The 15,079-nt window shown below is 40.9% G+C and overlaps 1 protein-coding gene across 1 annotated transcript; it reads left to right on the top strand.

Moving 5' to 3' along the window:
- Window positions 1-7,542: 7,542 nt before the first annotated feature.
- LOC149230617 (uncharacterized) lies at window positions 7,543-13,025 on the top strand. Its single transcript, XM_089381360.1, has 4 exons — window positions 7,543-7,606; window positions 7,940-8,708; window positions 8,909-10,458; window positions 11,092-13,025. The coding sequence occupies exons 1-4, from the start codon at window positions 7,543-7,545 to the stop codon at window positions 13,023-13,025; spliced, it is 4,317 nt and encodes a 1,438-aa protein (XP_089237486.1).
- The last annotated feature ends 2,054 nt before the right edge of the window (window positions 13,026-15,079 follow it).

Raw genomic sequence — 15,079 nt, 5'->3', positions numbered from 1 at the left:
GGAATTCCACTGCTGATAAAATTCTAAGGGCTGGTTTCTATTGGCCCTCCTTGTTTGCAGATGTAAAGAAGTTTACTACCACGTGCCATAAATGACAAATCTTTGAGGGCAAAATAAAGTTGTTGCCTTTTCCTCTTAAGCCCATTTCAACCGAAAAGCCTTTTCAACAATGGGGTCTCGACTTCATTGGAGAAATACATCCCTCTTCCTCAGGCCAACACAAATGGATTCTAACAGCCACAGACTATTTCACCAAGTGGATTGAAGCAATCCCATGTAGGCAAGCCAATGATACCACCATTATCCAATTCCTTGAGTGCAATATCCTTTCTAGATTTGGCTGCCCTGAGAAGATCATCACTGACAACGCTGCTGCCTTCAAATCCAAAAAGATGATCAATTTTTGCCATAAATTTCACATCACCTTGGGCCACTCCACAGCCTATTACCCTCAAGGTAATGGCTTGGCCGAGTCATCTAACAAGAGCCTGATTAGTATTATCAAGAAGATCTTAGAAGAAAACAAGAAGAATTGGCATAGGAGGCTCACAAATTCCCTATGGGCAGACAAACTTTCAACAAAGAAATCCATTGGGATGAGCCCTTATGAGCTGGTATATGGCATGGAGGCCAGATTTCCATCTTCCTTGGGCATTCCTATCATCAAGTTGTTACAAGAGATCCAAGAAGAACCAAATAATATTCAAAGAAGAATAAATCAGACCATTCATCTCCAGCAAACCAGAGAGCATGTGTATGACAGAGCTCAAATTGTGCAAGAAAGGCTAAAAAAGGCATTTGACAAAAGGACTAAAGCTGAGGATTTCTTTATTGGCGATAAAGTGTTAAGGTGGGACTCACGAAGAGAAGACAAGGGAAAGCATGCAAAATTTGATTTTCTATGGAAAGGCCCATTTGTTATCAATGTTGTGCAAGGAAATAACACATATTTTCTCAAAACTATAGATGACAGCACAGTGGAAGATGGCCCTGTAAATGGCCGAATGTTGAAACATTATCGAGACCCCTTTTAAGGGATACAATGCCCCTGTGTATATATTTGTATATTAGTTTTTGTATATATGTCAGCGCTTTCCTTTTTATGTTTGTATAAGCAATCCGATTGCTTGGAACGAAGCAACGAAGTAGTGCTATTATATCAAATAAAATTCAGTTAGAAGTGCTACAATCAAGCTTTCCACTTCAGTCAATAGTATCAAAACACAGGAGCGTTTTTTAGGTTTCGTATCAGCACCCTTGGTCAAAGCAAAAACAAATGAAATACATCAGTTTTGATACATGTTTTGAGACTATTTTAGAAGGCAGGTCTCAAGAAAAAATGTAGGTAATATCAAGCACACAGAAGAAAGCAGGCGATGCTATATAGTTCACAGTAATTCAGTTGAGGAGAGTGTTGTTCAGATCTCAAGATCCCAATTTTTTAGCAGCCAACGAAGAAATGTTTTCAGTTCCACAGCAACAATAGAAGATCAAGGCAGTCTGACCTGCTATTCTTGGCTTTTCACAAAGGAAAAGCCATCCCCAAGTGGAGCCACTGTTAGCCTCCTGCTGCAGCAGGTATTCATCTTTCATGATCGACATTTTTACATGCCAAATATGTCATACTTTGCATGTTGCAATGCTCCATATTTGCTACAGAGGCCAGAGAATTGCCCATGAGAGTGTGCTAGTCTAAGTGCCACTGCTATGTTCCATTTTGATGAGTTGATCCATTTTTGATGAGTTTTTCAGTTAAGGGAGGGCCAAACAGCTTAATCTTGGTCTCCCTAGGTTTCAATTTCCTGTTGTAGAATATAGAGAATAATTATCTGTCCAAACAGCTTAATCTTGGCAGATTTGTAGATAGGTAGTGAAACAAGGGTGCTCAACCGCTTAATCTAAGCACCTAGACGAAATAATTATAGATGTAGATAGGAGGACAACAAGAAGAAAAGAATGAAAAGCTGGGTATGCTAGTTCAAGTGCACCCAAACCAAAAGAAGAGAAAATGCTAGGTGAGTAGGCTGGGTAGGTAGTTTTGGTGGTTGCAGAATCATGGCATGAGACCCATTTTATCTTTGCCAACGTCATATCTATTCAGATCACAAATGCAATGCAATTCTCCCTTGGAGGACTTCAAGCGAGGGATGACTAACTCCCCCTTCTTCTTATTCCCCAAATCATTCACTAACCTCCCCAAAGAGGTCAAGATCTGCTTGATATCTCTTAAGTTTCATCATCTGCCATATCATTGCCTAAGTAAAGATCTGCTTTGCTTAAGGATGCTTATATTTCTTATACGAGTTATTTTCCCCTTAATAGCCTAAGATTTGCATACTTGGCGCTCTCTAATCACATTTCATATTAACTACTAACTTTATTATGTAACTCCCTATCTATCTCCCCTCCCCCGACTAACGCTATGTTAATAACTCCCCTATATACTTATCCCTTCCTTTGGTTGAAATATAACCATAAGTATCGCTTGGGAATTACTAAGTTTACTTGAAACTTAGTAAGAACCCTCATTTCGCTCAAAAAACCATCTTCCTAAGGTGTTTGGACTCCTTCGAAAACACAAAAACCCCCTTTAAATGCTATCAAACTCATTTCGATGCATCAAGAACTCTTCTAAAACTTTAAAAAGCCTCTTCCAATCGCATGAACCCTCCTCCTATGAGTTTTCCTCTCCTCCGACACAATATCGCTATCGGAGGTCACAACATTCATTCATCGGCCTGCCCCTTTATACTTTCCCGATATCACTTCGCCGATGCGATTTCGCGATCGACAGTCACAAGTTTTTGTAGCTACATACAGTTGCCCCCCCTCTCATCCGCCGATGCGATATTAATATCGCATCCGAAAGCATATCGCATCGCGATCCATTCATTTCCGCAATACTTCCCATTATCGCACAGCCGCATGCCGCGTCGCCTTTCCGAAATCGGCGATCGCTCCCATCGCATCACATATATAAAAGCCATTGCCCCCTGTCCTGGCCGATTGCCGATCTCCGAGTTAATCCCCGCCGTACTGCCACGTCACCCTGCCACATCACCCTTCCACATCACTATCGTACTGGGACCCAATGCTGACATCATCACTAAAGGAAGGCGCGAAGGGCGCAAATCGCAGCAAAGAGAGCCCGGAATAAAAAACTGAGGTAGTTTTCAATGCGCGATTAGCGCTTAGCGCTAATCACGCTTCGCTAAGAAAAAATGACCAAAATGGAAAGCCTCATATCGTTTGGCTACCAAGAGGCCTGAAAGTTCGCAGTTTTGAGAGGATTCCTTCATTTATGATTGTATTCAAAACGGCCAACGCCCGTAGGATTCCAAAATCCACGGAAATAATTTGAAGCAAGGATAGAAAATGAGCGATTTGACAGTTTCAAACACGTCGAGGGAGAGAAAATGGCCCGATTCAAGTGTCAAAGAGTATCAGAGGAAAAATAAAACCTTGATTAAATTAAAGAGTATCAGATCGAAGCGGGCGAACATTAAAAGCCCCCAAGCAAACTCAAAGAAAGCGGTACAACCATTTAAGGGCTCTCAGATCACAGTTAATGCACATCAAAGCCACTCTAGAGTAGGGGATCAAAGCCCAAAGCACAGTTATGGCTGAATGAACCGCACAAAGCCATAAGGATAGATTTCCACTCATTTTTGAGGCAGCTACCCCAACACGGCACTTAGATATCTTCTTGCATTTATTCCAGGACAAGATTAGATTAAAGAACTCATTTCCCTCAGATCCATTTAAGATCTGTTGTAATGGATATTTTTAGATATTTTCCCTATATAAACCACCCTAATTCATTGTTTAAGGGGTTGGTTGGTTGATTTTCTCCAAGAGAGACTCGCTCTGTATACTTGATGTTCTCATTAATCAAAGACTGCTGAAAGCTTGGAGGATGGACTGTCTACTGTATTATTAATGTTTTGAAGAATGAATATGGAATCCTTGTGCTGCAACATGACTCAATAAGTGTTTCTTATCTCTGTTTCAAATTCATATATGTTTATATCATACATATATCACCATCTAAATAACAGAAAGAAAGATTAGCTTAGAACTTGCTTGGCTGCACTCTATGCTCAATTCCTGCTGTTTCTTTATGTTTTCATCCGAATTGGTAATGAATATGAATTCCCTTTGGCTCGTATTCCCCCTAATTCACTCATGTTTGACAGTTATCTAGGGATTCTTGACTGCTCCTAGATAGAGCTCATTCACCTTCCCTCTGTTAAGCTGAATGAGAAATTCTTAATTGCTTCTCATTCCTTAGCCCTCATTCCATCCTTTTAGCCTGAATCATTGTTTCATGTGTAGCTAGCTTGCTCCATATTCTTCTTGTGACCAAGAAAACGCACCAGCAGTCCTACTCCATGACTCCACGCCCAATGGTTTGAAACTCTCACACTATACTTACCTCTCTACTTGGAAGCCTCATCCATCCCACCAAAACTCAAACAAAACCCCTTGAACTCAACAACTAGCCTAAAATCATCATCAACAAAGCTAAATCATTAAGAGAGAGCCCTCTCTGATTGCAGGTGGGCTAGAACATGTAGTCCAAAGATTGGTTTGTGGTTACCTCGGTCGTATCCCTTAAGGAGCTTCGGGACAACCTGATTGATAACATTAAGCAGGTCTTAACATCCTTGGGGGAGTTAGCAAATGATTTTGGGAGAATGATGGAGGGGAGTTAGTCATGCCTGACTTGATTTGTAACCAAACAGTTGCCTTGGTACTTATGATAACAATAAGATGAACATCTTGAGAGACAAAATTAATCATAAGCATGCTTCTGCAACACCAAAACTACCTACCCAGCCTATAGTACCTAACATTTTTTGTTCTTATACCATGGGTGCACTTAGACTAGCAAACCCTTACAAATTTTCTTTTCTTTTCATGGGAATCCTATCTAAGTCTGCCCTTATTTCTTCTAAGGGCTCAAATTAAACTGTTGAGCTCCTTTGCTTATCTACCTAACATTTATCTGCCAGGTTTAAACATTTTGGACAGATTTTATTCTCTATTACTAAGACAAGAAATTGAAACATGAAATAGCCAAGATTAAGTTGTTTGGCCATTCATCAATTGCAACATGAAGTTCAACAAACTGCTCATGAAACTTTATTTATAGAACATGAAATAGTAGTGGCATTTGGACTTGCACACTTTCCTGGTATTTTTCTTTGGGGTTCATTTATTTTATTTTTTGACCATTTCATTGTTTTTACCCTTTGACCTTTCTTTTAGGGCATACCCTCTTTTAATTTTTTAATTTTTTGACTTTTTCAAAATATGGGAAACCTTTGCAGGAGGGAAAGGATGAACATATTGGGGACTTTTAACCAGTCAATCATGAAATATGACAACTATTGGTATAGGAGCATAACACTGGCTCCACTTGGGGATGGATTTTAGTGGTGAAAATTCAAGAACAGCAGGTCAGATGGCCTTCTAAACAACTCTTGCTACATTCCAAAATTTTCCTTTGCTGTAAGTAAACAAACTGTACAGAGGTCCATATAAAATATACACATATTTCTTGAGCTAATTCAAAAAATTGTACCTCCTCTTTGCATAGTTTGTCTAAATGTTTGTTCTTATGTTTTCAGCTCCCAAGTCTTCTTCTACAATTTTTGATAAACTAAAATGAGGCAAAGCACAAAAGTGGTAAAATTCCTTGACTGGTCCTTAAAATTTTCTTCACATTCCTTCCTATTCTTATTGCTTTAGTAAACTGCAGAAACTAAACATCCTTATGTACAAGTCAGAGTTCTGATATATCAATAAACTGGAACAAAATAGTGTTTCAACACTCGACCATTAAATTGTCCTTCTGCTTATGTACCATCCAGGCTTTTCAAAAAGTAGGTATTATTTCCCTGTGAGGCCTGAATAATAAAAGGTCCCTTCCATAGGAAGTCAAACTTCCCATGTTTTCCTTTATCTTTTCTTCTGGAGTCCCATTTCAAAACTTTGTCTCCTATGAAAAAATCCTCTGCCTTAGTCCTCTTATCAAATATCTTCTTGAGTTTTTCTTGTAGCAATTGAGATTTTTGATATACCTCTTCTCTGGTCTGCTGCAAATGTATAGTCTGATTTATACTTCTATGAATGTCATTGGGCTGTACTTGAACTTCTTGCAATAATTTCATTACAATTATTCCTAAGGATGAAGGAAATACAACCTCCATACCATAGAAAAGCTCATAGGGACTAGTTCCAATGGATCTCTTGGTAGTTAACCTGTCTGCCCAGAGTGCGTTGATGAACTTCTTATGCAAATTTTTTTGTTTTCTATTATGAAACCAGCTCAAGAAAAGATAGAAAAGATAGATCAACGCCTTAGAATTCAACCTCTTTGAGGGGGCAACCTCCTTTACATTACATAAATGAACAATTCTTCGATGATTCAAATGACAAAACCTCCTTTCTATATATAGGAGTCTAGGCTTCTCATCTCAATAACATAAAAATAGATCAGAGGGAGCCGTAAGGGGCAGGAATGGAGATGGTTAGGGTTTCGATCCCTGGGCAGTGGGCGGAACCGCGCACAGGCCTCGGTTAGGTGAATGAGGTCAGAAGCCCTGCACAGCTACCGTCGCGGGGAATTTCCTTGCAGCTTCGTTTAACTGGCAGGTGGAGGTTTCACGAGGTTTTGGCATATTTTTCCGTTTTGAAAGTTAAACTCTATACTGTTACCTTCATTCGCCTGTTTGTCCGTTTCCAACAACAAGTTTACCGTGAAGGTTACCTCGTTTGACTGTCGGTTGCTTTGGAACGGGTCCAACCATGGTAAACCCCGCCGAGTTTTTAGCCCTGGACCCAGAGGTAGAAGACCTCCTCTCCATGTGGGGGAAGGATGTCACTGAACACAATGTGGAACATTATTTTGGCCCCTTTGAACTTCCTAGTCTGGAGGCGTTATCACAGGTGGAAAATCAACAGTTTTTGTCTCATGGGAAGGAGTCGGGTCATGGGGTACATATCTCTGGTTCAGAGGGAGCATCCACACCAGCCGCGAAAGCAATAGTGCCGGGAGGAGCGAATGTGGGTGGTCTGTCTACTGACCCAAAAGGAAAATCTCTGTTTGGGCGGTTTATAGCCCACAAGGGTTTGGAAAACATTTCCCATTTAGGGCTTTCAGCTGGTAAGGTACATTCTCGGGCTCAAGGAGGTATTACTACACTTTCGAGGGCTTCCCTTCCAAGAGATCCTCAAAACCACATAGATAATGCAGCAAGGGATCCCAGGGTTTCTACTGTAGGGGGGCTGGCAGTCTCTGATGGGCAGGGGTCGGACTTCTTCCCCTCTGGGAATGACGAATCGGGGTCTTTGGGCCAGATCCCGGCTCAGCTGGAGACAGATCCCCTTTTGGGCACGGTACAGCTAACCCCTGCGAGGAACGAGGGTCGAAAGGGCATAAGAATGCCGGAGGAAGAGTGTAGATACAAAGGAGAGTAGAGAAAGCCGCAAAGACCCATAGGATCCCAGGCGATTGCTGACAATTTGATCCTTGGGATGGAGGTGTCCATGATAGAAGCCCTAGCTGTAGCAGATTGCACCTTGGTTGGCAGGGCCAGAGGTAAGAAACTCACATCTGATTTTTTACAAGAATGGAGGGAGAAATGCTTTGTATCAGATAACTCACTACAGTTTGAAGCATTAGTACTTGCTAAGGGATGGTTTAAGCTTCGATTCAAAGATAGAGAATCGGCAGACTAGGTACTTCAGCGGAATTGGCACATAGGGAACATTCTAGTTCTGCTAAAGAAATGGACCCCTCTTTTTGATGAAATTAAGGAGCGAACGGACGAGTTTCCAGTCTGGGTGCGAGCTCCTGGATTACCTTCTTTCCTATGGACAGAGGAAGTATTCAAAACTATTGGTAACAGATTGGGGGTTTATATGGAAGCAGATATGACATTTTTGACAACAAAGAACAGGGCAATAGCTCGCATACTTGTAATGCTCAACCCGAGTGGAGGATTGGCACAAAAAATCAACCTACAATTTGATGACTATGTATACGAGCAGATACTAGATTATGAGTACTTGCCATTCAGATGCCATTGGTGCCATGAGTATGGGCACTTGGCAAAAGATTGCCCACAGATGAGAAGAAGGCGACATTTCCGAAGGACTACAGCTAATAGAGATAAGGCACAAGCAGAGGTTCAGAGGCCGATGGAGCACGAAGTGCCGGAAACACAAGTACCAAGGAATATGGAGACAGAGGAGAATGTAAAGGAGACAGCGGACGAAGGATATCAATCTCAGGAGGCTGCTGTGGTAAATGACATGATTCCGGAGGTAGCTGCGGAGGAGACCAATACAGAAGCGGAAGCGGTGGAAGGGCTCGCTGAGGAAGAAAGTGCAAATCCTGATCAAAACAACGAATCGGAAAAGGGTATGTCTGCCGGGACTTCTATTCCTTCTCTTATTCCTCCTGAACAAAAATCTGTTAATGTAAATACTGCTTCTTTATCAAATCAAGAGCAAGTTAATTTTAATGATGATATTATGGATCATACAATGACATGTCCGAGTGTGGAAACTATAGCCGAAGCTTTACCGTCATTGGATATAAATTGTGAAGATAAATGGCCTCCTCTTTCCCTTCCTGTAACCCGACCACTTTGCCCTTATAACCTGAGATCATCGGGAGGGAACCTTGAGGATCGGGGGTCTGTAGGGGGTTTGGGACCAATACATTTACATAACAGTTCCAAAAACAAACGAGGAAGGAAATCAGATATGTCAAAGGCAAAACTTAAAGCCAAATTGGATGTGGCAGATGGAAAACAACATTCGATCACGGGGGTTCTTAGAGCAGTTCTTCCCCCAGAGGGTGTTATAAAATGATCTTGACATCTTGGAATTGTAGAGGTTTGGCCAGTAAACCGAAAAAACTGGCCTTGAAAGATTGGATAACTAATTCTAAACTAGATGTTATTTTTCTGCAAGAAACTTTGGGGAAGGCTTCTGAGATTGAACCGATGCTTAAAACCCTTCTCCCAGGGTGGGTTTTCACTGCTATGGATGCCTCTGGCCATTCGGGGGGCATCGCAATTGGGTACAGAGAAGGGAGGGTTAAAGCCATCAACCGTTGGGGGATGAAAAATGTATTGGGCATGGAGATTATATCCCCAGACTTCTCTTTTCCCATCACCCTTGTAAATATCTATGGGCCATGTCAAGAAAGGGAATCTTTCTGGGAAGAATTGATGACAAAACCCATTATGAATTCACAGCTGATGATCATGGGAGGTGACTTAAACTTTTCTTTGGGTAGAGCTGAAGCTTGGGGCCCTTCTGCGAGAGAAGACCCCCTTACTGATTTTTTCTATAACCTCATCATGGAGAAGAATCTAATTGATCCTTCCCCAATTAAGCTGAAGCCTACTTGGAGAAATCGCAGAGTAGGAGAAGGACGGATTGCCAAAAGGATAGACCACTTTCTTTTAACGGAGTCTTTATCTTCTAAAGCTCCTCTGATCAGACAGTGGGTGGAGGAAATAGGGAATTCAGATCATTTCCCAATTTTCTTAGACATATCTATTCCCCCTCACAAACCATTGGCTCCTTTTAAATTCAATCCTGCTTGGCTTCAAGACCCCACATATGGCAACCTGTTTAAAGAAACTTGGGATCACCCTGATCCCAATGCTGGAGAGGATAAATGTTTTTTATTCATGGAGAATTTAAAAAGATTGAAGAAAGCTACAATTTCCTGGGCTAAAGACAGAAAATTAAAACAAAATGAGGAGTTGATCAGTATAAGGGAGGAGCTGCAGCAGTTGGAGAGTATGGACACAGATGGATACTCCTCACAGGTTTCAAAGGACAGAATCTTTCAATTGGAAAAACAACAAAACAAAATTCTGTTGGATAGGGAGGAAGAGTGGAGGATTAAAAGTAGGTCAATTTGGCTAAAATCTGGAGATGAGAACACTAGGTTTTTCCATAATTATGCAAAAGGAAGGAAATCTTCAAATATTATCTGGCACCTTAAAGATGAAGAAGGGAGAGAAGTCAGATCCTTTCCAGAGCTTTCTGGCTTAGGAAAAAGACATTTTCAAAAGATCTTTGCAGATCCGAGAGAGGCTACTATCGCAGAAGTTTTCAAAACTGTGCAATGTTTTCCTAGATTCATTGAGGAAGATGAAGCAGAAGACCTCTCAGTTCCGGTCACTAAGGAGGAGATTGAAACAGCTATGAAGCTTATGGGCAAAGACAAAAGCCCAGGCCCTGATGGCTGGACCATAGAATTGTTTCTCCATTTTTTTGAACAGATTGGAACAGAGATAACTGATGTAGTTGAAGAATCCAGATTGAAAGGAGTTGTCTACAGACCCTATAACTCAACTTTTATCGCCCTTATTCCCAAGAAGGATGAGCCGGATAGTTTTGAAGACTTTAGACCTATCTCTTTATGTAATTGTATTTATAAGATTATTTCGAAGGTTATAGCACTCAGAATAGCACCAATCCTGTCAAGAAACATATCAATGGAACAATTTGGGTTCTTGGATGGCAGACAGATCCATGAAGCCATTGGGGTTGCCCAGGAGGTTATCCACAGTATCAAAATGAAGAAAAAGAAGGGAGCTGTTCTTAAAATTGACCTTTCCAAAGCATATGATAGAATCAGCTGGCTATATCTAAGGATGCTACTAACACATGTGGGCTTCAGCTATCCTTTCGTCAGTTGGATCATGGGGTGCATCACAAATGTTAGCTTTGCAGTTCTGGTCAACGGAGCAGCCTCCCCCTTCTTCAACAGTCAGAGAGGCCTCAAACAAGGGTGCTCATTGTCCCCCCTCCTGTTCCTCCTTGTGGCAGAAGGGCTCAGTAGACTGATTCACAAAGCCAGAAGAGAGGGAAAGGTAAAAGGTATCGAGGTTGCAATTAATCTCTTCATCACTCACCTTCTTTTCGTTGATGATATTTTGATTTTCACTAATGGTACTGGTAGTGAATTAAAGGAGTTAAAATGTATCTTTGATCTATTTCTAAAAGCAACAGGAATGCAGATTAATTCTAGGAAATCACAAGTTTGTATGGCAGATTTTGAAAGAAGGAGAAGGAATCAAATGGCTGAACTATTTCCTTTCCCTAGTCAACCTCTGGAAGTTCCATTCAAATATCTGGGCTTTTGGCTAAAGCCTGATGCCTATAAAAAAGATGATTGGAACTGGCTCATAGCAAAGATAGAAACCCGAATATCTCACTGGAGCTTTAGATGGTTGTCCAGAGCTGGTAGATTGACCCTTCTTAAATCAGTCCTATTAGCTATCCCAGTGTACTGGGCAGCCCTAACTTGGATCCCCAAAGGAGTAATGGAGAAAATTAGAAGAATTTGTTGCAGATTCCTATGGGCAGGCAACAAGGATTCATCGGGTTTACCTTGGGTGGCTTGGGACAAAGTCGCCAGACCTAAAGAATGGGGAGGATGGGGGATAAAAAGACTCCCTGAGTTCAGCATCTCATTAGCAGCAAAATCAGGGTGGAGGCTAATAACCATGGAAAATCTGTGGACCAGGGTGGTGAAAAGGAAGTATATAGACCCAATGCCTTTGGAAGATTGCATCCGGAGTCAAAACAAGAAGGTAAAAAATTCTTCAGTAGTCTGGAAGGCCACGGTGGAAGCCTTTTCAGTGATTGAGCAAGGATTAGCTTGGAAAGTGGGAGATGGGAGACAGGTCAGGATTGGCAGGGAACCTTGGATAGGATGCAATGAAGCTTATGCCTTATCCCCAGGGCTTCTTCGACACCTTGATTCAAAAGGTATTTCATCACTAAATCAGGTGGAAAAAGTGGGTCAGTCCACGATCTGGGGACAGGCTTGGAAGGATGATGAAGAACTTGGGTTAAACATTAGATGGAAGAATGAATGGGCGAGGTTCATTAAAGAATTGCAAAGATCCAATATCAGGATTAAGGATGAACCTGATTGCTTGTTATGGGCACATAACAATTCTGGGGAGTATTCTCCTAAAGATGGTTATTCTTTTCTAATGGGAAAGAAAGGCTGGGGAGTTCCGGATTGGTGGGCAAAAGATATATGGAAATTAAAATGCCCTGCCAAGTCTAGGCTCTTTCTTTGGTGCATACTAAAAAGGAAGGTTCCAACATGGGAAACATTACAGAAAAGGTTTTTATTTGGGCCAGGGCGATGCCCCTTATGTAAATCTGATGAGGAAACCACCAATCATCTCTTCACCACCTGTGTTCTCTCAAGGAAGATCTGGGAGGAGGTCACTGCTCTTCTTAAGGTTAAAGCTCAGTGGGGGCAAGATCCTTTGGATGATGCTTGGAGGAAATGGTGGAAATCCTATCCGGAAGGGAATATGAGGAATCTGCCACTTATTTTCTGTTGGGGAGTTTGGCTCGCTAGAAACAAGAGTCTGTTTCATGATAAGGATACACCTTCCTCTGTTACAGCCACTAATATCTCAGCCATTTATTCAGCTTTGCCTCCTCCCGAGGACAAAAATTCCAAAACAAAACAAAAACATATCAATATTCAGGAGGGTATTCCGTGTGGCTATTTTGATGGGGCTTCCCAAAATAATAGAGCTGGAGCAGGACTGTATATCCACATCAATCCGGAACATTCTTTAAAAGCTTCTGTTGGTTTGGGTACTGGCACAAACAACTTCGCTGAACTTTCGGCCTTGAGATACCTCTTATGCTGGCTTCATCACAGAAACATCAACACCATACAGATTTTTGGAGACTCACAAAATGTCATAAATTGGGTCAATGGATATGCAAATTGTCAAAACCAGATTTTGAAAACAATTGTTGAAGAAATTTCTTATCTGAAGACTTATTTTAACAAGTTTTCAATTTACCATATATACAAGGACAGGAATGAGGAGGCAGATCAGCTATCTAAGGCTGGTCTACAACAGGATCCGGGCAGCTGGGCGATAGAAGAAACCAGACAGGGGCAGTCTTTCAGAACAGATCAGCCCCCTTATGCACAGGCTCTTTGATCTCAGTAATTATCTACATTTTTGACAGCTTTTTTCTCAGATTTTGTATATCGGCTTTTGTCTTTGTATATACTTTTTCCTTTTCAGACTTCAGTACTGGCTTATAGCATATAGATATCAGACTATATTTATAACTTTTTGTTTATATTAGCACTGGATGACAGACATTTACAGTTTTTGGTTTATTTGGGGTTGTTTATCCTTCTGAGAAGGTGACCCCAGGATTACTTATGTCATGTTGTTATACTGTTTTTACATCCTCCCGGGAGGAAGACTCCATCAGTTTTTACATATATCAGCAGAATAGCTCCCTATGGGTTGAGCAGAATGTGTTCTTATTGAGCCACTTCATGGCTTTTGAACAATATGTACAAAATTTTTTTACAGTATTAATAAAAAGTTGTGCTTTTTTCCTCGGAAAAAAAATATATAGGAGTCTAAGGAGTCACAATATAATCCAGCCAACCTACAAGAATAATATAAAGCCACAAAAATAACAATAGAGGGATTCTATGGGGCACAGTAATAACAATATGGGGGCAATAGGGGCACAACAATATTAATAAGGGGTATAACTACAATAGTAATGGGGTAATCACTAGTATTATAGAGACCCAACATGAATCTTTCCTTCAAAAAAGTGTTGTCCTCAACGCTTGAGTAGTTCTGGATACTTTTGCATAAAATTCTCATCCTCCCATGTGGAATCTTCAGCGGATAAGTTCTTCCACTTGATAAGATACTCTGAAATTGATCGATTTCGTAGCTGTCGAGTTCTTGTTTCTGTGACTGCTTCCGGTTCCAATATAATTTTTCCTTCCTCGTCAAGTTCTGGAAATATTGTTTGAACTGGGAGCTTGTCGCCTATAACCTTCTTTAAACATGAAACATGGAAAACTGGGTGCAATCGAGAAGCTGCAGGAAGCTCCAATTTGTATGCCATAGTACCAATCTTTTGCAACACCTTGTACGGACCATAATACTTTGGTGATAATTTATTATCCTTCTTAGCTTGCTTGAGGGACATTTTCTTATATGGTTGTAGCCGTAGGAATACCCAATCACCTACATCAAAACTTCTTTCACTGCGATGTTGATCTGCCTGTTGTTTCATTCTATTTTGTGCCAACATGAGGTTATCCTTTAAGAGTTGGAGGACTTGTTGTTGATGTTCGATGTGATGTTCCACTGCCTGAACCTTAGAATTTTCTCTTAAATATGATGTGATGGATGGTGGTTGATACCCATAAAGTGCCATAAATGGGGTCATTTTTGTTGCTGTATGGAAGGAAGTGTTATACCACCATTCAGCCAGAGGCAACCATTTGACCCATTGTGTCTGTTTATCAGATACAAAGCAACGAAGATATCCTTCCAAACATTTGTTTACTATCTCAGTTTGCCCATCAGATTGAGGATGATAAGATGAGCTATGAGCTAACTGAGTACCAAGACAAGAAAATAATTCTGTCCAAAAATTTCCAGTGAAAATGGGATCTCTGTCACTTACAATAATCTTTGGGTTTCCATGTAGCTTTTGAATTGTTTCCATAAATGCAGTAGAAACTGTACTGGCTTTAAATGGATGTGATAATGCACAAAAGTGTGCATACTTGGTAAGTCTGTCAACTACCACCATGATGACACTCTTTCCCTCAGACTTGGGTAAACCTGTGATAAAATCCATTGAAACCTCCTCCCAACATTGGCTTGGAATGGATAAAGTTTGTAATAGACCCGGTGTCTTAATTGTTTCAACTTTATTTTGTTGGCAAACCAAACATTCTACCACAAACTTTTGAATATCTGATTTAAGGCCATCCAAAAAAAATTCCTTCTTAACCCTGTGGTAAGTTTTTAAAAATCCTGAGTGCCCTCCTAAGGGAGAAGTGTGCAATTCCATAAGAATCTTTTGTTTTAGCTGGGAATTCTTACAGAGGTATAAGCGATCTTTGTACCATAATGAATCATTTTGCCAGCTAAATGTATCAGACGTACTGGAATCTTGTTGTAACTTTCGAATAAGTGCCCACACTTCTTCGTCATTCTTCCAT

Source organism: Pinus tabuliformis, chromosome J (genome assembly GCF_031772625.1).
Source record: "Pinus tabuliformis cultivar Carrire ecotype Pingquan chromosome J, CPIR1, whole genome shotgun sequence".
Classification (NCBI taxonomy): Eukaryota; Viridiplantae; Streptophyta; class Pinopsida; order Pinales; family Pinaceae; genus Pinus; species Pinus tabuliformis.
The sequence above is the reverse complement of the archived record's forward strand: the minus strand, read 5'-3'. Positions and strand labels throughout refer to the sequence as shown.